Source organism: Phalaenopsis equestris, unplaced genomic scaffold, assembly GCF_001263595.1.
Source record: "Phalaenopsis equestris unplaced genomic scaffold, ASM126359v1 Scaffold000002, whole genome shotgun sequence".
NCBI lineage: Eukaryota > Viridiplantae > Streptophyta > Magnoliopsida > Asparagales > Orchidaceae > Phalaenopsis > Phalaenopsis equestris.
The window spans coordinates 55,753,146-55,777,835 of NW_018164444.1; the positions used below are offsets into that span (position 1 = coordinate 55,753,146).

The 24,690-nt window shown below is 30.2% G+C and overlaps 1 protein-coding gene across 5 annotated transcripts; it reads left to right on the top strand.

Annotated features, from left to right (window-relative positions):
• The first annotated feature begins 320 nt into the window (after nucleotides 1–320).
• Nucleotides 321–23,660, top strand: LOC110030093 (elongator complex protein 6). 5 transcript variants are annotated; one of them, XR_002294619.1, is made up of 7 exons: nucleotides 321–840; nucleotides 957–1,029; nucleotides 1,159–1,370; nucleotides 2,632–2,778; nucleotides 4,167–4,298; nucleotides 18,852–18,889; nucleotides 20,769–21,079. XR_002294619.1 is itself a non-coding variant. In XM_020732668.1 (6 exons), the coding sequence occupies exons 1-5, from the start codon at nucleotides 604–606 to the stop codon at nucleotides 4,284–4,286; spliced, it is 789 nt and encodes a 262-aa protein (XP_020588327.1). In that variant the 5' UTR covers nucleotides 321–603; the 3' UTR covers nucleotides 4,287–4,298; nucleotides 23,469–23,660. The 5 variants fall into 5 exon arrangements, 4 of the variants coding, with proteins under 4 accessions (XP_020588327.1, XP_020588348.1, XP_020588339.1 ...); XM_020732668.1 differs by lacking the exons at nucleotides 18,852–18,889; nucleotides 20,769–21,079 and adding an exon at nucleotides 23,469–23,660; XM_020732689.1 differs by lacking the exons at nucleotides 18,852–18,889; nucleotides 20,769–21,079 and adding an exon at nucleotides 21,092–21,158.
• Nucleotides 23,661–24,690: the final 1,030 nt, after the last annotated feature.

A 24,690-nucleotide genomic window follows, 5' to 3' on the forward strand; every position in this document is an offset into this window, starting at 1 on the left:
GAGCACATAGTATAGCAAAGTCACAATACATATTGCTACAATTTCGGGCAACCACCAATATCACAACACAACCACCACAAAATCACCCACTACCACACCGCCACCAAACCATCAACATAACAAAGCACAAAGAAAAAAAAAAATCTTATAATCCAAAATTACCAAATGCAGAACTTCAAAATACAAATGAGAAAACTAAAAATCACAGAAAGAAAGCCATGAATTGCAGAATCATTTCAAACCACAAACATAATGGTGGAGGATATCATGGGAGGACGGAGCGAATGAACCAAACAAAGTCGGAGATCGGAGGGAGGAGGGAAGAGGGAGAGGAGAAAAAAAAGACAAATCATAGCCACCAAAGCCACAGATTGGAGAGAAGTGAGTGCGACATGACATGAGAGATGTTACCTTAGGGCATAATCGGCACACCCACATCCCAGATTTAACTTTACTTTTCCCGAATCAGCGTGTAGCTCTTATTGCGCTAATTTTCGCTCTTCACACCGAGCCAAGCGTCATTTGCAGGCGGGAACTAATTGATAAATTCATCGCAGTTTTTATGCTGGAAAGCATCCCGAAGACGAAGGGTCTGCATCTACCATGAACCCCAGCACAAACCTTCTCGACGAAGCTTTAGGGCTCATGGCGGCCGGTTACGCCGGCGGTGCTCTTGCGCGGGGGCGTGTCGTTCTGGTGGAAGACTGCGTGGAGACAAGCGGCGCTTTCGTTCTTCATCACCTTGTCAAGCGTGCTCTCTCCCCTGAACATGGGGGGTCAGTGCTCTTCCTTGCTCTTTCCCACCCCTTCTCCCACTACGATCGCATTCTTCGGAAGCAGGTAAGCAAGTTACGCGTTTATATGTTGCTCCATTTCATCGAACATCGTAGGGTCAAGTATCTCTTGCGAGCTCTGGTAGGCGTGTGTGTCTGATCGATTCTTATCATTTCAACCAGGGATGCAATCTTTCAATGCATAGGCAGCAAAACAGATTTCATTTCATAGATCTGCTTAAAATGGAGTTTCCAGGTGATCTGAAAATCAAATTGGCATTTCCATCGTTTCCTCAAGCATCCTTAGTACATTTATTTTGTAAATCGCTTGAACTACAGAATACTAATCATGGATTTATCATACTTCTATGCTTGCTTTGTTTAGATGAGGCACAGAAAAATGGCATAGAAGACGGATTCGTTGAATTATATTCAAAGATCTTAAGGGCTGTAGAGGTTAAATCCTCAGGGGATGATAGGAGGGCTCACATTTCTATCATGATTGATGACCTGTCGATTTTGGAGATTGCAGCTCATGGTTCTATGGATCATGTATTAGACTTTCTGCACTATTGTTTTACCCTTACGTCAGAACAGGTTAGCCAAATCCCACAGCTTATTTTTTTTGGGAAATTTACGTAGGTATCGCTTCAATTCTTATGTATTTACATATCTCACACGTAAAATATCATAGTTACATACATGGCACCTTTTTTGCTTTAAAATGTGTGTTTGACTTTTAAGAAGTGGTATGATGCTATTTTTGATGTGATATTAAAGATTTGAGTGCTATGTGTAAGAAAGTTTAAGCGTGAGATTCATAAATATATAAAAAATGTGTGTTATGTATGTAAATGCCCCTATTTTATATGGTTTTAATACGGGGCAATTACATACATATACTCAAAATATCGATATTTACAAATCTGGACATTTTTTTTAATCAAATTCTTACTCAAATATCAAATATCATGATAAAACCCCAACCCATATTTATCATTTTTATCAAAATTTTAATAGTTTGATCACATAACACGTATATGCATTGGTTTGATATAGGACTTGTAAATGAGCTGACTGACTCAAGCTCGCCTCGTGTTCAACTCATTCGAAATTAATTCTATTAGAAAATGACTCATGTTCGAAATTGCTTGTAAACAGTGTGTTCTTGTACTACTCGATTTGCACTTTTTTGTTAGTGTTCGGCTTGTGTTTGACTCAAAATTGGCTAATTTAGATTAATTAGAAAAATAAATTTAGGGTGTTAGATTTGAATCTCCTCAATAACATATATAATTTTCTTATTTCAAGCTAAAACTAGCCAAACACGATCAAACACAGGGCTGTTTGTGTTCGACTCGTTTATAATTCGAGCTTAAAAAATTTATACTTGTTCGACTCGCTTCCTTAGCAAATAATTCTTTTATGAACAACAAACTTTTTTGTTAGCCCTAGTTTAGTAGTTAAAAAAATCACCTAAGTGCTAATTTTGTAAATAATAATTTTTCTAACACTGGTATGTAAATATCCCTTCCAATGTTTGTTTCTCAGGGCATTTACATTCCGACCACACAATTCCTTTGAATTTACATATCTGACACCTAATCTTTATCTTTTACATTTATACCGCCCAAATCTTTCACATCACATTAAAAAATACCACCAATTTAACTTTTAAGAACTGAAATAGACATTTTCACGCATAGTTAAGGTGGTATGCATGTAAACATTGAAGTTTAGGTGTTAATATGTAAATAAACAGGAATTGAATGGTATATATGTAAATCTTCCTTGTTTCTAACATATGCTTTCTTTTTAGCTCTCTTCATTCTTTATTTTTTAATCATGTATATTTCAGGATTGTTCTCTGGTCATTCTGAATCATGAAGATGTCTATCTGGAGATGGAATCTCCAAGGCTTCTTTCTCATCTAATTTACCCAGCAGACTTTATTATCAAGGTGGAGCCTCTGGTTACCGGCATATCTGCTGATGTGCATGGACAGGTTTGCATTTATTTTTCAGAAGACTTACATACCACTCAATTCCTATGTGTTTATATATGTAACACCTAAAATTCAATTTTTACACACGTGCCACCTTACCTATGCATGAAAATGTATATTTCACGTTCTAGAAGTTGAGATGGTGATATTTTTTACGTCATATGAAAGATTTGGGTGGTATTAATGTAAAAATATTAAACTTTAGCTGTTGGATATGTAAATAGATAAGAATTGATTGTGACAGAAAAATGATTGAATCCATGACTTTCGATGCTGAGATTATAAAATAGGTATGGTTAAAGAATATTGTATGCGTTAAGTGAAATCATGCTTGTTTATTTATTGCTTGACTCAAGTGTGGTCAGTTGGGGTATGGCAATTGCATATCAAATATTCATCATCAAACTCTAATTCATCTTACATATAGTCAATATCAACTCTCAACTTTCCAATCAACACTCATTACATTCATCAATGCCATCTAGAAAGATTGGATCATTGTCAATCCACATCCCATGAAGAGCCTGGAAAGCTTGATTTTTAATATATTATAGCTCTGTATACTTTAAAATAAGAATAAAAGGGGATTTATACACATACCACAAAATTTCTATGCATTCACATTTTTAACACATAAAATTTGATATTTACTCATACGACACTTTAGTGTTATATTCATATCATGACATGAAAATGTGTATTTCATTTCAGAAAAGGGGCATTTACATACATACCGCCCCATTTTTTTGTATTTACATATATAAGACCTTTTTTTTACATTTATACCATCAAAATCTTTGATATCATATTAAAAATATCATTATTTTAACTTTTAAATATGTTTGTGTGTGCCACCTTCTATGTGCATAAAAGGCGTATTTCACATTTTAGAAAATAAAGTAGTGATATTTTTAATGTGATATGAAAGATTTGGTCGGTATAAATGTAAAAAGTAAAAGTTAGGCATTAGATATGTAAAGACATATGCATAAGCATTGGGTGGTATGTATGTAAAGGCATGCACACCATATATGCAAAGCCTCATACTCATATTTTCTTGGTTGAAAGTTTAAGTTGTTAACCAATAAGTTAAGTTGGTGTTTAATATTACACTGTTGCACTCAATACCTATATATTTACAAATCTAACATCTGAAGTTTGATATTTACTTTTGTAGCTGTAACACTTTGGTGTCATACAATTATGCATGAAAGAGTGCATTTCACTTTTAAGTAGTAATAATAATATTTATGATTTACTATTTAAAATTTGAGGGTTAAATATGTAAATATGAAAGTTTAGATGTTATATATTTAAATACACAAAAGTGCATTATTTTATTTTTATTTATTTATTTATGTGTGATGTGCTTTTCTTTTTTCCTACAGTTGACCATTTTGAAGAAAGGCGTGTTCAATGATGGGCAGTATACAGACAGAGCTAGCAATTTTCACATCCAGGTGAAGGAAAATGGAGTGGAGTTGTTTTTCCCTGGTAGTCGACGTTAATTTGAATTAAAGGCAAGTTTAATTTTTCTGACTTTTTTTGCCTCTCTTATTTTGTATATAAATTTTTTCAGTAACTTATTAGTGGGATTTTATCCAAAAGTTGTAGGGTCCTTTTAGATTAGGCGTTTACATATTTAACATCAAAAATTAATTTTAATATTTATAGCAATTATATCTTTTAATTCACAAAAATACCACAATTGTTAATTTCTAAAAAGTGAAACACAACGTATAATTTTGGCTATAAACGAGCTCAAGCTTGGCTCGTGTTTGGTTTTTTTGAAATTGACTCATGTTCGAAATTGCTCATGAACAGTGTGAATCGACTCAAGTTACATATTCTTCTTCTTGTTTGACTAATAATTGCTTGTTTCAATTGATTAGAAAAATTAGATGTAAGGTGTTGTATTTGAACCTGCATAAATTTTGTATGGTAAAAGGCACAAAACCACAAGACCACATGAGTTGTTATGATTTAAACTTAGATATAAATGTATATAATGTATTATTATATAAATAATATATATAATTTTTTTTTTTAAAGCTAAAATGAGTCGAACATGATCAAACAAATGATTGTTTTAGGCTCATTTATAATTCGAGTTTAAAAAAATTGTTTGTGTTCAGCTCGTTTACTTAACTAACGATTCAAACACGAGCTACTTAATGAGCCAAACACGAGTTGTTCGCGAACAAGTTTTTTTTACAACCGTAGACATAATTGTAAGAATTAAAATTTAGGTATCAGATATATAAATACATAAAAATCATGTAATATGTGTGTGTATGAGCCCAATGACATTCTGAGATCGATAAATAGGATTCCTGAATGTCTCATATAGGGCTGTGAATGAGTCAATTTCGAGCAGATCCATAGGCGGCTCAAAATCAGGAAATTGTTTTAGATGAATCAAAATTGGCTAGTGACTCGGTTCAACTTAAATTTTATCCAATCCAAATCGAAATCAAACGATTTGCTAGCCAGCTCGAATTTTAAACGAGCCAACTTGAATGGCCTTTTTGGCTCGTGGTCCGGATCGATCCAACTAAAAAATATGATCAATTTGGCTTGAAACTCTGCTTGAGTCGGCTCAAAAGACATAATGAGCCGGCTTCAAAACTTCATTTGAATAGAAAATATTTATTAATATGAAAAACAAAAAGTAAAATAGAAAAAAATATTAATATAATTTTATTTGAATGAATCATCAAAATACAAATTTACAAATTATTATAAGGCGAAGCAAATATTATTTATATCCTTATAATCAGAATTTGTAAATTACAAATTACATATTATAAATTTACAAATGACAATTGATAGTTACAAATATCAAATATAAAAATTATATATAAAAGCAAAATAAAATGATTCTTGAATCTTAATGACTTTCATCCTCATATTTTTTTCAAAGCTGCAAAAAAATAAAACTTGATAGTAATAAAGTTTTATTTATGTAAATATATAGTACTCAAATCTGCAAAATGATTAAATCACAACGTGGTATACACGTATCTTTGTTTTTTATATTTAGCTTTCATAAGATTAACTAATTTCTCCATTTCAAAAACTTGGAGAAAACATGACGACTACATTTAAACTAAATCATACACCAAATTTTCTAACAAATAATAATGCTCACTTCTATGACTTAAAAAAAGATCAGATAATAATAATAAGCTTATCATGTTTGCTTCAAATAAGAAGAAACTTGTAATTTGAAATATCAACTAAAATGATTGTAATTTTGTATTTTAGGGGCTTATGGATCATTTGGAGGAATGTTACAGGGTAGAAGAATACATTCAAAAAGTACAAAACTTTCTAACCTTATTCTCATTTTCTTCACATCATAGAAAAAAAGAAATTTATATACATGCCACACAATTTTCTATATTTACTTATCTAACACCTAAAGAACTCATGTAAATATTAATGTTTAGGTGTTAGATATGTAAGTACATAATAATTATGTGGTATATATTTAAATGCCGCTAAGAAAAGATGAGTAACAATCCAAATATAATTAACTGCAGATTTGTATATGTGCAAAACACATATGTTTGAATCAGTTTAGCCACATACAACAAGCTTCCAAACTAGAGGCCATAAAACATATAAAGTTAAATCAAAACCTTTATAAAACATATTTTTTCTATCTAGTGTTTCACAAGCATTGACAACTAAATTACTTTGAACACACATATAAACGAATTTATATCTTCAAAGTATGTCTTTTCTATTCCCAAAATATCAAGAATCAAATAAGAAGATTTCAAAAAAATCTCAGTCATAATAAAGTCCATCCAATCTGGTAAGTTAGTGTGACATGAAATGAGTTTAAAATATTTGCTACAACATATAATTTTGATAGATTCTAGATAACACTCTAAACTGCATATTAATATTTCATGATATCACCCATAATTTAAAGAACACAAAGATTCCAGATAATTGGTTGAGCAACTATGACTGACTTACATCATTATTTTGTAGAAAACATTCCACCATTTTACCAAACAAGAACCAAGTGTAGTGTTTTATTATTATCGACAATACAAGAATTTAAAATCAATATTTCATGATATCACCCATAATTTAAAGAACAGAAAGATTCAAGATGATTGGTTGAGCAACTATGACTGACTTACATCATTATTCTGTAGAAAACATTCAACCAATTTACTAAACAAGAACCAAGTGTAGTGTTCTATTATTATCGACAATACAAGAATTTAAGGGCATGAGAAAAAAAAATATAAATGCTATAATTTGATATCATAAAACATATAATAGATACAACATACCCAAAAAAAATGCAACATATTAGGAGTACAAAATTACGAATCTCATAAGTCATAACTATCTCATTCGTCATTGGAGCTACACTAGCTCTATCACAGATATATTCATTTTGAAATTTGTCTCTAAGTGTAAAACTACTCATCCACCTAAGTATTCTCGTCTCGGTAACAATTAACTTAATTTTGTGCTTCTCTTTTAAAGGCTAACATTTTGCGCCATAGAGCATTTTTCATCTCATTACCATTTTATAAAATTTCCTTTCAGTCTAAGCGATACTTTTCCAATCACACAATAGGCCCGAAACATTCCGCCACTTCATCCAACTAACTTGAATTCTACTAATAACATTCCCATCTATATCGCCATCACTTTGAACAATAGACCCGAGATATCTAAATCTTTCACACCTTTTAATAATTTGATCACCCATAGTAACAACTCTATCACTAGAGCTATTACTACTAAATTACAATCCATGTATTCAATTTTAGTTCTACTCAAACAAAGATATTTAGACTCCAAAGTTGACCTCCATAATTCTAATTTTTCTTGCGCTCTTTCTCTAGCCTTATCCACAAGAAGGATATCATCAGCGGAAAACATACACCAAGGTACACCCTCCTGTAACTGTCCAGTAAGAGCAATGAAATAAAGAAAATTGCCGTGTTCATTTACTAATTATGACTTCTAATTTTTAAATGAATAACCTTTTCAAATTTGAGATTCACCACTCAAGTTTTCAAGAACACGTACTGCTAATATATCTTCCACAAGAATTTCAAACTAAAGTTGCAAAAGAGAGCCAGACGTTTGCATAGATCTATGTAAATATACCATTTAATTATAAAAAAAAGAAATTATATTTTATCAATTGTTCCTTTGATGATTTATATGCATGTTGAATTCATTTACCAGTACACACTAAGACATAAAGTGTTTTCAAGGAAATTGAACTCCTAAAATCATTTAGCACACTAGTATTAAATGTTGATTCAGATGCAACAATTGTGATTTGAACTGTAAATATATCCTTTGGCGTCTTAGAAAGAGTTTTGTTTTTCATGGCGGATATTTTTCATCACTTCAAAATATCAAACTCTGAATTTGGGCATTTAACACATGCTTCTTCTAAGTATAACTCAATGTCAAACTTCTGTGGAAATATAGGTTCAGTCAAATCTATAAAATCATATAAGCCAACTAAATCATCAAGTGAACTGTCGTTGCCTTGTCTTGTGATTGTTGCTTTTACTTGAGAGTTGGAGGTGAATGCTTCGCTGATATCTTTTCCAATAAGTTGTTTATCAACAACATAATAAGAATACATCTCAAAAAAGGTTTTGCATCATAATATTATTCTTTTCATTCACAATAAATTCATCATAAGTTTGTGGATAATAGTAGTTGATGAAAATAATTTTATTTTAGGATCTAAAATGCAAACAATTGAGAATAACATAAAACAATCTTTCCAATACTTATTAAACTTTAACTTCATGGTTCTTGCCATATTAGAAATAAAAGAATATGAGATAAACACCTGTCATCCAAAATTTTCTTAATGAACATTAAATTTAAAAAAAAAGTTATCTGCTGTGGGATAACTGGACCAAAGAAAATTTCAATTATTCGACAAAGAATATGAAATAATTCTCTAATAATTTCAAATTAATCCCATTAATTCTTTAATGACAATGAAACATAATTAAGATCCTACAAAACATATTCAAGAAAGACAATTTTATCATAACATGTAGAATCTAACATTTTGTATGTGGAATTCCAACGTATTGTTACATCAATGCATAATGATTTTGTTGTTCATTTTGTAATGACAATGAAACATAATCAAGATCTTACAAAACATATTCACGAAAGACATCTTTATCATAAAATGCAGAGTTTAACATTTTGTATGTGAAATTCTAACTTTTTGTCACATCAATGCATAATGACTTTGTTGTTTATGAACAACATAATAAGAATACATCTCAAAAAAAGTTTTGCTTCATAATATTATTCTTTTCATTCACAATAAATTCATCATAAGTTTGTGGATAATGTAGTTGATGACAAATAATTTCATTTTAGAATCTAAAATGCAAACAATTGAGAATAACATAAAATAGTCTTCCCAATACTTATCAAACTTTAACTTCATGGTTCTTGCCATATTAGAAATAAAAGAATATGAGTTAAACACCTGTCATCCAAAATTTTCTTAATGAGTATTAAATTAAAAAAAAAGTTATTTGCTGTGGGATAACTGGAACCCGAGAAAATTTCAATTATTTGATAAAAAATATGAAACAATTCTCTAATATTTTCAAATTAATCCATTCATTCTTTAATGACAATGAAACATAACTAAGATCCTACAAAACATATTCAAGAAAGAGAACTTCATCATAAAATGCAGAATCTAACATTTTGTATGTGAAATTCCAACGTATTGTCACATCAATGCATAATAGCTTTGTTGTTCATTCTGTAATGATAATGAAACTTAATTAAGACCTTACAAAACATATTCAAGAAAGACAACTTTATCATAAAATGCAGAGTCTAACATTTTGTATGTAAAATTCTAACTTTTTGTCACATCAATGCATAATGACTTTGTTGTTTATTAACAACATAATAAGAATACATCTCAAAAAAGGTTTTGCTTCATAATATTGTTCTTTTCATTCACAATAAGTTCATTATAAGTTTGTGGATAATAATAGTTGATGACAAATAATTTTATTTTAGGATCTAAAATGCAAACAATTGAGAATAACATAAAACAATCTTTCCAATACTTATTAAACTTTAACTTCATGGTTCTTGCCATATTAGAAATAAAAGAATATGAGATAAACACATGTCATAAAAAATTTTCTTAATGAGAATTAAATTTTTTTTAAAAAAGTTATTCGCTGTGGGATAACTAGAACCTGAGAAAATTTCAATTGTTTGATAAAAAATATGAAACAGTTCTCTAATATTTTCAAATTAATCCCATTCATTCTTTAATAACAATGAAACATAATTAAGATCCTACAAAACATATTTAAGAAAGAAAACTTTATCATAAAATGCAAAATCTAACATTTTGTATGTGAAATTCCAACGTATTGTCACATCAATGCATAATGGCTTTGTTGTTCATTCTGTAATGACAATGAAGCATAATTAAGATCTTACAAAACATATTCAAGCAAGACAACTTTATCATAAAATGCGGAGTCTAAAATTTTGTATGTGAAATTCTAACTTTTTGTCACATCAATGCATAATGGTTTTGTTGTGGATAAACCAATCTGCCTTCCAATCTCGCTAAATTTATGTAACCGGCTAGGAGATCTCTTTATAAATAGTATTGACTCTCTAACATTTTCAATTACCTTCTCAATTTCTTTCAAACCATCTTGTCCCATTAAATTTAAAATATGAGCAACACAACAAACACTTGAAAATCTCTTATAATGAGAAATTAGACATTCTAGTAAAGAATCATTTCAAATTTATAGTATTTAAATAATTTGACGATGCATTATCCAAAGTAATAGTATTAACTTTATTTTGTAAACGTCATTGTAACAAACTTTCAAAATTGCTTCAGAAATTACAAATTCACTATGTGCAAAATCTAAATCTTAATTATCCTGAAATGTAATTTTCAATGAGAACTAACGTAATGCACAATAAAAGATATATAACCAATAATTTGACTTGATGTCCAACAATCACAAGTAAAATTTTTTCTGCTAGTTTCAAATTTATTTTCAGTATTTCTTTCTGAACTTTATAAATATTTATGCACTCTTCATTGATAGAAAAACTTAAAATTTTTTGATAGTTTGGATTCATTGATTTCATCAAAATATTAAATCATAAATGTTCGACTGCCATGAAGAGATATTCATGAACAATGATCATCTTGGCCACAAAGTTTTTTATTCTACTATGATCATATGCAGATGAGACATAAATTATAAATAAACTCAGTTTTATCAACTTCAGTTATTGGGCAAAAGGGCTTTTTTTATCTATACCATATATTTTACTATAATAATTTTTTCTAAAATGTTTGCTCATTTGAGAAGTGATACCAACTTTTTGCTGCACATAATACTTCACAGTAATTACATTTCCATTTTTGAATTACTTTTTCCTTTTATGCGACCGATATTTTGTTAAAATGTTGTCAAACATTTGATCTTTGTCTCTTTCATTTTTTCTCTTTAGTTGAAGCAATTTCCCCCACATTCATTTTGAGCTGTTGCTCCATCAATAATAGGGTGACTTGAAGAACTATTAGATTTGCTTTGAGTTTGAGTTGTCATTGCCTTTATAAAGTTTTTTCAACATTAAACTAATAAATATTAAAGAAGGGGTATGCATTAAACTGACCCGGTTGCATTTGCTTATTTTTATCAAATAAAAAGAGTAAATAATAACCAATGTTATCTAAAGGTTAAGGGGAAACCCTAATCTTACAAATAAGGAGTATACAATTAGAAAACAAACGAACCATCGTCATATTCTTAAAGGGTGGTTGAAGACAACATATAAATCATTTTGATATAATAAAAGAATCTATTTCCGAACAAATTACTACATTAGAATGGAGTAGAGATAAAAACATAAAAAATCTCTATTTATTTATGTATAGACACATGTACATGCCCAAAGAAAAAACTTAATAAGCTTTAGATCTATGTAAAGTCTTGAGTTAAGAATAAATGTCAATGAGTTTGTGAGAGTAGAGACCGCAGAGGATGCACGAAGTGAAGACTCAAAATCGCCTCAACATTGACAGTGGAAATGAAAATGAGTTAGGGCACCGATAGACGATAATTGCTTATGTTGCAGGAGTGGATGGTCCAAATGCCACAGTCCGCGACAAAGACGAACAGACGGTGGATATTAACTCCACCTTAAATTTCGATCGGATAGTAGCTTTTCAATTTGATCCTACAGCAGCTTGAAATCTGATCGAAAATAATTTAATCCAAAGGTTTGGCTCGTAGCTCATGTCGTTCTTTTCAATTTGATCTTAATTTGAGCTCAAATTCAAATCAATTTTCAAGCGATTATTGATCTTCGAGCTAATTTCTCAGCCTTAGTCATAGTCACAACGCTTCTGAGTTCTGCTCCCAAGTCTCTGCTTTGTGCGTCCTCTATGATCTCCCATATGCGCTCTTATAAATCCTTAAGGATCCTAACCTTTTGCATTCCATCGGGCTACAGTCATAAAGCGTTCCCTCACTGTGACATTCCGGCGCGCTATAAGCATAAATCGTTAGGTGTTGTGGAGCTGTGGTTTGGCGTTTGCTCATTGACTGAATCCTGATCTCTATCTCTCCGGCTTTACCTTCTCCTTTTGATCTATTCACTAACTTCTTTATCTTAATCTTAAAATTTTCATTTAAGCATCTCTACTTTATTATGTCCCTATGCTAAATGTTTGGTGATTTTCTCCGTTTGACATGACATTATTTTGGTATCTTATTTTAAAAGGTGTTTCACTGCTTGGTTGAAGATGGTGGTCTGGTGGGTACAATTGTTGTGATTTTGTGTCTTTTGACAATTTGCATGGGTCATTTGACATTGGTAGTGTTTTTTGAGGATATGCTTTGGTTTTAGTTTCCTGTCAGCAGTTTGGTAATCCTCCTGCTCATTCTACCAAATTCGTAACTTCTAATATTTTTAGGGTGTTAACATACATACCACACAATTCTTATATGTAAGAATATCTAAGGCGTGGCTTCATAAGAATTCTGTGCTATGTATGTAAATGCCCATATCATTTTTTATTGCACAAAGTTTACTTTTCTATAAGATTAAACCATGCAAGTTGAACATTAAAGCACATATTCCTAAAAGATATTCACTCATAGCATTATCTTCTATGTGACATCATTGAACAAAACAAAACTAATTAGTGGATTTGCACAAACACCATATTCTTTGTGCTTAATAATTGAAGTCGCCTACGAGGCTATCACTACTGCGGCAATAGCTGGCATTCTAACATTTTCTTGAGGCGTGAATCACATACAAGTTATTGGACCATTCTTTTCAATAAAACGAGAATAACACATTTCACACAAATGAATCTTAAATTATAAATGCTTACTTTGCATGCTTTGTAAAAATATGTTGTTGCATTTATGAATACATTTGTGTGATATCATTATCATATTAATATTTGATTGTTTTTTTCCAAAAAAATTTATGCTGAAAAATAGTTTTCTTAGGCAGTTCTATTAAAGGGAGTATCTTTACAAAAATTATGTGATATCTTAAATATATTACCTTACATATATAGGAATTGTGTTAAATACATGCCACACATTAGAACAGGGGTATGTATTTAAATCGTGTTAAATATATTACCATACATACATAAGAATTTTGAGGTATGTATGTAAATCAAAAGTGTCTGCTTTAATGTGTGGTATGCATATCAACAACTTAATAGAATCAAAATCGTGTTAAATATATAAGAATTGTGTGATATTTATACACCTTAAAGTTGTTGAATATCTCAATATATAAAAATTGTGTGGTATGTATATCATCATATATTGGAATATATGCTTTAATGTTAAATTGTAATAGGTGGTAGATCCAATCCGATTATTCTACCAAATTTAAGAAAAGGAGTTACTAGATATTTGACGGTGTAGGATGAATAGCTTCTATGTTTAGGGGTGGCGTCTCTATTTTAAATAAAAATAATTGGGAAGATTCCTTTACACCCTAATGGTTAATTATCCTTATGATCGGTGTGTGAGTCTAGACTGTTTCTAGCAAGTACATGCTTTGGTTAAGTTCATGTGAATCTTTGCTGGTAAGTTTGCCTAGAATCATCATGGCATGTTCATTTCTTTTATATCAATTTATGGTGTTTTTTACCACTTTGGGTATATATTTAATTACATATTCAATTGTATCTTTAGAAGCTACTATTAAAAAAAAAGAAAATGAGAAAAATTGCACACTTTTCAAAATTGAAGTTGTACCTTGCTTGCCTTTTTGTGAGATTTCCACTCTTCTTTTGATAGATTTGCCATTGTAGTTGACTTACAAGAGATTTATCAGAATAATTATTAACCTTTATAATGCGTCAAAAAGGGTAGATAGAATAATTAAAAGAAAAATCAACATGAGTTTATATTCATGGATATGATTGTTTCATTTCTTTTGTGCACACCAGCATTTACTACATTATAAATGACCTTTCCCTTATCATAGAGAGGGTTATATGCTATGATTTATCCTTATTTTTTATTACTTTTTTCAGATCTGGAGAATGGAGATTTACTCCACCTAATAATTGTATATATCACTATTAGATGAAGAATGGTTTTGACATATATTGCTTAAATCAAGCCTTTACATAGATTTTAAGCTTTTTAAGTTTTTGATTTGGGCATATATGTGTGTCTATATATACATAAATGGAGTACTCTATGCTTTTCATCTCTACCCTGAATTCTACTGTAGTGATTTGTTCCAAAAAGAATTTTTTTACTATATCAAAATGCTTATATATTGTCTTTAACCACCTTTTAAGAATATGATGATTCTTGATTTGTTTTCTAATTATATACTGTTTATTTATAAGTTTAGGGTTTCCCCTCGACCGTTGGATGACATTTGTTATTATCTATTTTTTTGTTTGTTACAAATCAACAAATGCAACCGGGTTAGTTTAATATATACCCTTCTTTAGTATTTATTAATTTAATGTTGACAAATTTTTAGAGATACCACTGTGTGAAGTCTTATGTGAAGAAAAAACTGATACTGGTTCTCAAATGAGCAGACATTTCAAAACAAATCATTATTGTAAAAAGAGAGTAAAGATAAAAAAGCAAAAGCTCTTTAACCTAATAGCTGAGTATTTTGATGAATCCGAGTTTATTTTTTCTTTATATGTCTCATTTGCATATGATTATAGTAGAATGAAAAACCTGTGTCGAAACTGATCATTATTTATGAATATTCCTTCATGACAGTCGAACATTTATGGTTTAACATTTTGATAAAATTAATGAATCCAAACTATCGAGAAATTTGAAGGTTTTCTATCAAGGAAGAGTGCATGAAAGTTTATGAAGTTGAGAAAGAAAAATTGAAAAGAACTTTGAAACTAACTGAAATAGTTTCACTTATTAGTGATTGTTGGACAACAAATCAAACTATTAATTATATATGGCTTGCTGTATATTACATTAATTCTGATTGAAAATTATATTTTAAGATAATTAGTTTTAATGATTTATAACCTCCACATAATGGATCTGTGATTTATGAACCAATTTTCAATAATTTGTTACTAGGGCTGTCAATTTGGCTCGTTGTTTGTGAACAACGTTGAGCCGAACACGAACAAATTTTTAAGCTCGAAATGTAAACGAGCCGAACACGAACAACAGTTTGTTCACTCGTGTTCGGTTCGAAATGGCTCGAAAAAAAAATATAACTTTTTATATAACAATAAATATATTACATATATTATTTATATAATAATATATTATATATATTTATGACTAAATTTAAATCATAACACCTCATGTGGCAATGTTATTAGTGTCTTTTTTAGTATAGATTTGATTTAGGTTCGAATCCCACACTTTACATCTATTTTTCTCAATTTTAGTTTAACGAGCCAATATCGAGCCGAACACAAGCCGAACATGAGACACTGTTCACGAGCCGATTTCGAACACGAGCTATTTCGAACGAGCCGAACACGAGCCAAGCCTGAGCTCGCTCAAACTCGGCTCGTTTACAACCCTATTTGTTACAATGAGGTCTACAAAACAAAGTACTGTTACTTTGGATAATGCACCGTAAAATGACGTGACTTCTAGAAATTTGGAAGGATTGTTTACTAGAAGGTATGGTTTTCTCATTTGAGAAGATTTTTTTTTTTATGTTCATTGTGCTATTTATATTTTAAATTTAGTGATGCAAAATAGTTTGAAAGAAATTAAGAAGATAATTGAAATTGTTAGAGTCAATATAATTTATAAAAAAATCTCATAGCTGCTTACATAACTTTGGGGAGATTGCATGACAGATTGATTTATCAACAACGAAGTCATTATACATTGATGTGCCAACTTGTTGGAACTTCACATACAAAATGTTAGATTCTACATTTTATGTAAAAATGTCTTTCTTGAATATGATTTGCACGATCTTAATTGTGTTTCATTATCATCAAAGGATGAATGGGATCAATTTGATAAGATTAAATAATTAAATCATATTTTTCACCGAATAACTAAATTTTTCTTAGGCTCTAGTTATCTCACAACAAATAAACTTCTTACCAACTTAATACTCATTAAGAAAATTTTCGATCGGGAATGTTTATCTCATACTCTTATTATTTATAATATGTCAAGAACCAGGAAGTTAAAGTTTGATAAATATCGAGGAGACTGCTTTATGTCATTTTTAATTGCTTACATTTTAGATCTTAGAATGAAATTGTTTGTCACCAATTACCTTAATCCACAAATTTATGATGAATTTATTGTTAATGAAAAGAATGATATTATGAAGCAATTTTTTTTTTTGAGATGTACTATTTTGTTATTGATAAACAACATATTAGAAAAGAAGTCGGCGAAACATCCACCTCTAACTCTCAAGTAGGTTAATAATCACAACATAAGACAACAATAGTTCACTTGATGATTTGACTGACTTATATGATTTTATAGATTCGATCTGACTCTTGTTTTCACAGAAGTCTGACCTTGAGTTATACTTTTAAGAAACATGTGTTAAATGCTCTGATTCAGAGTTTGATATTTTGGAGTGATGAAAAATATTCGCTATAAAATATAAACTCTTTCTAAGATGATGAATGATATCTTTATAGTTCTAATCATAACTGTTACTTCTAAATCAACATTTTGTGCTAAATAATTATAAAAGTTCAATTTTTACTCCTAATTGGATTCGATTTGCATATAAATCATCAAAGGAAGCATTGTTATATTTAATTTTTTTTTTCTCATTGAATGTTACAATTACATAAATTTATACAAATGTATAACTTTATCTTGCAATTTTAGATTGACATTCTTGTGGAAGAGAACTTAATAGTACATGTTCCTGAAAGCTTGATTGGTGAATTTGAAATTTGAATAGATAATTCATTTGAAAATTAGAAGTCATAATTAGTAAACGAGAATGGTAATTTTCTTTATTTCGGAACTTATTATGAATCAAGACTATTATTTTATAAACTTGGATGTTTTGTAAATTGATTTTTTTGGCTTGTGGTTGACAGTCATAAACTTTCATGCTTATGCTTTTATTTTTATTTTGACTGTCCAGGTAGAGGATTATGGATTTTATTTTTCTTTTGTTGTTGGGAGTCATAAACTACTATGCATATGTTTTTTATCTTGTTTATGGCTAACAGTCTTAAACAAAAATGGTTAGACATACTGAAATTTATGCACTAAATTCTCGGGTTGTTGAAAAGAATTAACAAAATTTTGCGATGTAATCTTTTTAAATCAATTCTTTACGTATACTCTCAATATTCCCAAATAAATCCTCAAATATTTGTTTACTGATATGGAAATATATTTCCTTAGCAGTAAAATTCTAGAACATGAAACATTGCATTATGCAATGTTTCATTTGATTAAATTTACATTTTTATTCTTTTTATGGAAGTTGTATTAATATTTTCTTTTTCATGGTTTTATTTTGATTTTCTTTTTTTATTCCTTGGAGTTGAATTATCATTGAGTTTAATTAATCCTCCCCATTGAATGGAATCTAAATTGATACATAAATTTTTGGAAGATTCCCTTGCATACCACTTAATATCAATGTATTTACATATCTAACATCTAAATTTCAGTTTTTACGTACATACTACATCTCTAAGCCTGAACATGCGAATTTCACTTTTTAAGAAGTTAAAATGGTGGTATTTTTTGTGATGTGAAAGATTTGGGTGGTATAAATGCAAAAAATAAAGTTTAGTTCTTATATATGTAAATACATAGGAATTGGGTGGTAGTATGTAATTGCCCCTAAATTGCTTTCACCTGTTTCTTCTGGTTATGAGATGGTTATGACTTATGAGATTCGTAATTTTGGAGATTCCTAATATGCTGCATCTTTTTTTTTTCAGTATGTTGAATTTAATATATGTTTTATGATATAAAATTATAACATTTGTTTTTTTTTTTTGCTTTTGCCCTTAAATTCTTGTGTTGTTGATAATGATCGAACACTACATTTACTTCTTGTTTTATAAAATGTTGGATGTTTTTAATGAAACAATGATGTTAGTCAACTGATTATCTGAAATCTTGGTGCTTTTTAAATTATGGGTGATATCTTGAAATATTTATATGCAGTTTAGAGTGTTATCTAAAATCTCAAAATTATAAATTTATAGGTTTTAGCATATGTTTTAAACTCGTTTCATGCCATACTAACTTGCTAGATAATTTTGGATGGAGTTTATTATGTTAGTCTTAGAATTTTCTGAGTTGTTTTTTTTTAATTCTTGGTATATTTTGAGAATAGAAAGTGTACTTTGAAACTGCAAGTTCGTCTGTACGCGTGTTCAAGGGATTTTAGCTCTCAATGCTTGTGGAATTATAGATGAAACATTTTATTTTGCCTTCCAATGATAGTTTTTCGAGTTAGTTGTTGAAGACTAATTATGCTTTAGAAAAATTTTTATTTAACTTTATATGTTTTATGACTTCTAGTTTGGAAGCGTAGTGGATGAGGCTAAATTGATTCAAAGGTATGTGCTTTTTACATGTGCATATCTGCAGATAGTTGCAATTAAATTATTCCTTATCTTTTCAAGGGGCATTAGATACATGCCACAGAATTATTATGTTATTACTTATCTAGCACCCGAACATTCATATTTACATGCATGTTTTACTTGTTAGATTAGTAATTATATAAGAATTGCGTGGTATGTATATAAATTTCTTTTTTTTAATATGTGAAAGAAATGAGAATATGGTTAGATAGTTTTGTACTTTTTAGATGCATTCTTCTAGGCTATAACCTTCTTCTTAATGATTCATAAGCATCTAAAGTGTAAAATTATAATTATTTTTGTTGATGTTTCAAAAGATAGGCTTCTTCCTATTTGAGGCAAATATGATAAGTTTATTATTATTATCTGATTTTTTTTAGCTATTGAATTGAGCATTATTATTTGTTAGAAAATTTAGTGCTTGATTTAGTTTAAATGTACTCATATTTTCTCAAAGTTTTGAAATGCAGGAATTAGTTAAGCTTATAAAAATTAAATATAAAAAGTAAAGGTATGCGTATGAGTCCGTCTTAATTTAATTATTTTGAATCTTTGAGTACTTCTACACATTACATAAATAAAACTTTATTGCCTATCAAGTTTTATTTTATTTCTTTTGCAGCTTTGAATGAATATTTGAGGTTGAAAATCATCAAAATTCAAGAATCATCTTATCAAAATTCAAGAATCATCTGATTTGAACTCATTCTATTCGATCCGATCTCGATTTGATCTCAAATTCGAATCAATTTTTGAGCGATTATTTATCTTCGAGCCAATTTCTCAGCCCTAGTCTCATACAATATGTAAATCTTTCTTATGTTTTTCTGCACTTTTTTCTCCCGAAAATTTGTGTAAAATAAGTTTTTGCAGCTACATTTTTATAGTGTAATAACACTAAGAAAGTTAAATTTTTTTTTTAAAAAATCAACTCCCGTTAACTTTTAACAAAATTATTATTGTTATTTTGCAATAATTCTATAATTATTTTTATTGATAACTTACAACAATAATAGTTGCATTATGTATTATACAGATTTAGAAGTTGTCAAAACTTTGCAATCCTACGATAACTAAACAATAAAAATTCCAACATTGTGAAATAAGTTAAAAAAAAAAAAAAAAATCCTTAGTTGTATTGTAAGGCGTTTGTTTAAATTTGAATGTTTAAAGGACGAGGTAATAAGTTTATATTTACTTATAAAAAAAGTTCAATTAAAACTTACACACACACACAAATATATCTATATATATAAATATATTTGTTGTCGCCGTTGATTCGTGAAGGTATATTATTTATTTATTTGTTGTAATAGTTGATGTCGTGTAATCCCATCTTATAGCCGTTGCCTATAGGTCGACATTGCCTTCTTATGGTACCTCTCTACTCGTGGGGCGAATATTACGTACGCCGGGCGTACCGTGATATTGGGGTGGTATTGAGGTGTTATTGTACTTCAATACCACCCCAATACCACCGATGCACACCTAATCCACACCTAGCAAGTCTGCATGTAATATTTTTACCTACCTGTGACCCACATTTTGTCTTCATTCCCCTTCTTGCCGCAAGCGATAGGCTCTCAACATTCCTCCCCCACCAGCCCCAATTCTATCTTCATTCCCCCCGTTGCCACAAGTTCAATAAGCTCTGAACATCTTAGTTGCAGGTTTTCTATGGTTTGTTTAACAGGATTGTTGTAAATTGGTTTACTTGCTAATCTTTATTTTTCAAGTTTGAGAGCCTTTACATGAGTGTCACCTAAAACAAATGTATTTCACTTATATATCAAATACAATTTTATTGCAATTTACAAAGTGTTTTGTATGCATGTTACATGGGTGAAAATAGTGATAGGAGATTCCATTGATGGCCTCGAAATTGGACATACACGAACAACTATTTTTTCCAATGGGTGGGCGAAACTGAATCATTTGTGCATGATATTTTGGGTTTGCCATGAGCTTATGATGAGATGATACAGCAGAATTTTGATGCCATTTTACTTGACTTGAAGATCTTATGTCAAGTTGTCATTATATCTCTGATGTATTTTTGGTTTGCTAAAGCCATATGTACAACTGTAATGTTTCAGATTTTAATGTTATCGTTATCATCATTGTTGTCATCATCTATTGTCCGAGTTGTATCCATCAATGCACTCTTGCTTGCAGATATTTAATGAAGAAGTCATGCTCCATATTGTTTGCCCCTGAATTTTCTCCTGTTGATAACTGTTCATTTTGAGGTTTATTTCTTTTTATGTGTTTATGTATATTTGTACATTTAAATGCATACTCTTCTATGGATAGTTTACTAAATACAATATATTAGTCTTGCTGTCATTACAAATACGTTATAGCACTCAATAAAATGTCTATTAAATACATACATCTCTAGTCTTGCTTTCATGCTCCACAACTTGTTGTGAATTGGATGTTGTCCATCATGCGGCTACAATATAAATAAGGCAGCAGCCACCAAAATCTATTTTAGTTCATGAAGTCAATTAAATATATATGTTTGTGGTAGCATCCATGTAAAATTCCATTTGATTGATACTAAAGTTGATCTGTCTTACATATGATAATACACTTAGTCTGCACCTTTGTGCGCTCTGAAAATTTGACTCCTCAATCTCCCTTGAAAAGAATAAAATGAGATGAGGGAGTTTACCGTAAGTTTCTGGATCAAATTTTCAGATGGCAAATAAGATTGTTTATAAGACACTATGCAAAGCTTTCACATTCATTTTTGCGAGGACTTAAAGATTTGGGGTTCGAGGTTTCCCATAGGTGCAAACCCTTATGTTCAATTACACTTCCCGATAATTAGATAGAACTTTTGATTAAGGCTAGTCGTTTAGCGCCAAGTATTTGAACTTAGTATAACAACATATTTAAAATTTGAAATTATAAAATTATCACTCTTAGTTTAGAGAGGATAATAGGGGAAATTGTGAAAAACCCAATCAGGATCCCATGATTCCGTCGCCTTTGATTGTCAGGGTCTCTAATTTATTTAGTTAAAAGAGACAATCAACCTAACTTGATAAAAAGAACCTTGTCCATTGTCATGGGTTGCTTCGTCCAAGATAATCTTGTTGACATGAGTTAGATGTTTATCTAAGGAGACAAATTTAAGTCCTCTTACCTAACATAGGGCTTTATGACCTATCAGTTATATCCTATAGTTCACAGTTCAAATAAGCAAAGTCATTAGGTAAGACATGGGCTATAATTGTGACTGTAATAACTTGATGAAGCTTATTGACCAAAGTAAATGGAGTTTATTTGCCATACCATTTGATGGAGCTTATTGAACAAATCATCTGATGGAGCCTACTAGCCAAACCACTTGATGGAGCCTATTGACCAAACCATCCGATCAAAGTGCTCTAGTCATAACTTTTTTTTTGTGGAATTGAGTCAAACTATATAGACAAAGGACTCATGCCACATTCTTACTTAGATGAGATTTTTTTAACTGTGAATTTAGTAGTATAATTAATATGACATTTATTTTTTGTGAGCTTAGGTTAGCATTAGATTTGTCAGTCTTGACAAACGATTGCTGAGGATGAAAGAAGTTGCTCTTGACTTTTAAGTAATAGGCATGCATGTGAATTTTTTTTTGGATTTTATGGTTTAATGATTTAATTTTATAAATAGACCCTCTGGTTAAGATGTGCAATGAATATGACCATCGTCAAAAAATTAAAGAGTGTTTATAACTATAATTTCGGTTGAAATTTGTTATTTGAATGTTGTTAGAGCATTAATCATGTCAACTCCAATCCTTTCAAGGAGAAGAGTTGCATTGGCTAAGTGGAGCTCAGTCTTGTGAACACTGGTCCCGACGAGGAGGATAAGGCTGGCCATAATTGTGACTTATGACTGTCCTATAAACAGAGTGTTCCGATCGATTGTGTGTTAACCTTAATGATGTTAAATTCAAATTTAAAAAAAAAGACATTTTCACAAAATTTGTATGATTTACATGCATCTCGAGGTAACACATGTTTCAATATAGACTCATATGCACTCCATGCAACATTATCAGACCATATGATTGATCATTTAGTAAATTGTTGGAGCTAATGCAGTCAAGTTTAGTTTTAAGCCTTAAATTCTCATTTTTTGGCTGCTTGTGCGAATGTTGTAGATTCAATGGTGGATAGATGAATTGAAATCTCATATATATATATATATATATATTTAGTGGAATGAGAGTTTCATTGTTGCATGATTGGACATTGATGTGACAAATTTCACAAGGTGCTAATCATCTTTCTATAAATAGGGGGAATATGACTTCAGTCTATTTCACACTACATTCAATTCTCCTTTGTAGATTAGAGATATTAGAAACTTTTGAGTATCCCATTTAGAGTAGGAGAACTCTTCTTGTCTTCTAAGCTGGATTTTAATTTCTTCAAAAAAATACTAACTTCGTAGTTTCATTTGATATTTAATTTTGTTCTTTTACTTAATCATTTATATGTTCAATTAAGTTCATAGTGGTTCAATTTAAGCTCTATTTCTATGTCAGGGGGGTGATATCTCCTCGGTGCTTGGCTCGACCACTGGTCCATAAGACGTGCAAGAGTACTATTTTCAACATCAAGGTTAGCTTCTAATCCACCGGTCTAAAAGACGCGTATGCACCTTCAGATACCCGTGCAAGTGTGACAAATGATTTTCCTGCCTCGTTGGAACAACGAGAACAAGAATTTATAATATATATTTTTATATTATTATTATTATTATTATTTAATTTAAAACTTAATAGACTCAACATGATTTATAGTGCACCAAAAAAATAAGGATAACACCACATAAAACTTTCAAAAATAAAGCCAACAAATAGTTCCACCACTACATAAAAGGCAACAAGACATTAAAGATGTGGAAATGACATTCTCCAAACTAAAGTATGACTCCGAGGTAGTCGCATGATAAATTCAACAAATTCGATAAAGGGCTGAAACAACTGAGAAACTCAAAGAAACCCTGCCAAAAATCTTGTGCGACCGTCCACGAGGGATAGCCTCTCTACGAGATAAGTAAATGAGGGGGTAATGGAGAGTGTCTAATTTGATGTCTCGTTCTTATGCATTTAATTATCTCACACCCAGAGTTCGATTTTTACATGATCATGATAAGCCCTCTAATCTACGTATGAAAAGGTGGATTACACTATTTCCACCTTTTCATACGTAGGACAAGGTACTTACCATGTAAAATCAAAGCTTGGGTGTGAGATAGATAAATAAATTCTATGTATGTAAATTGACCTAAATGTTAAGGTGTGTGTTTAATATGTAAATAACTATATTTTGAGTGGCACCCATATAAAAAACCCCTTTTTAAAATGAGCTTTGAGATCATGTTGATGGCGAGTAATGTTATATTTCATAGATAAACATAAATATAATGGAAGCCTTTTTATTTTGGTCTCTTATAGTCAACTATGTTGGCTCCATTCAAAAACAATTTTATATCTACATTTTCTTTTAGGAAAGTTTACATATATACCACATAATTTTTATGTATTTACACATTTAACATTTAAACTTTAAAATTTATATTTAAAGCACTTTGGCGTCATCAGCATAGGCATGAAAAATTACATTTCACTTTTAAAACATAGGTGATATTAATATTACTAATATTTGTAATGTGAAATTAAAGATTTGCATGCTATTCAATGGAATGTATTTAAAAGACATTATGATACCATTACCTTATATATATATATATATATATATATA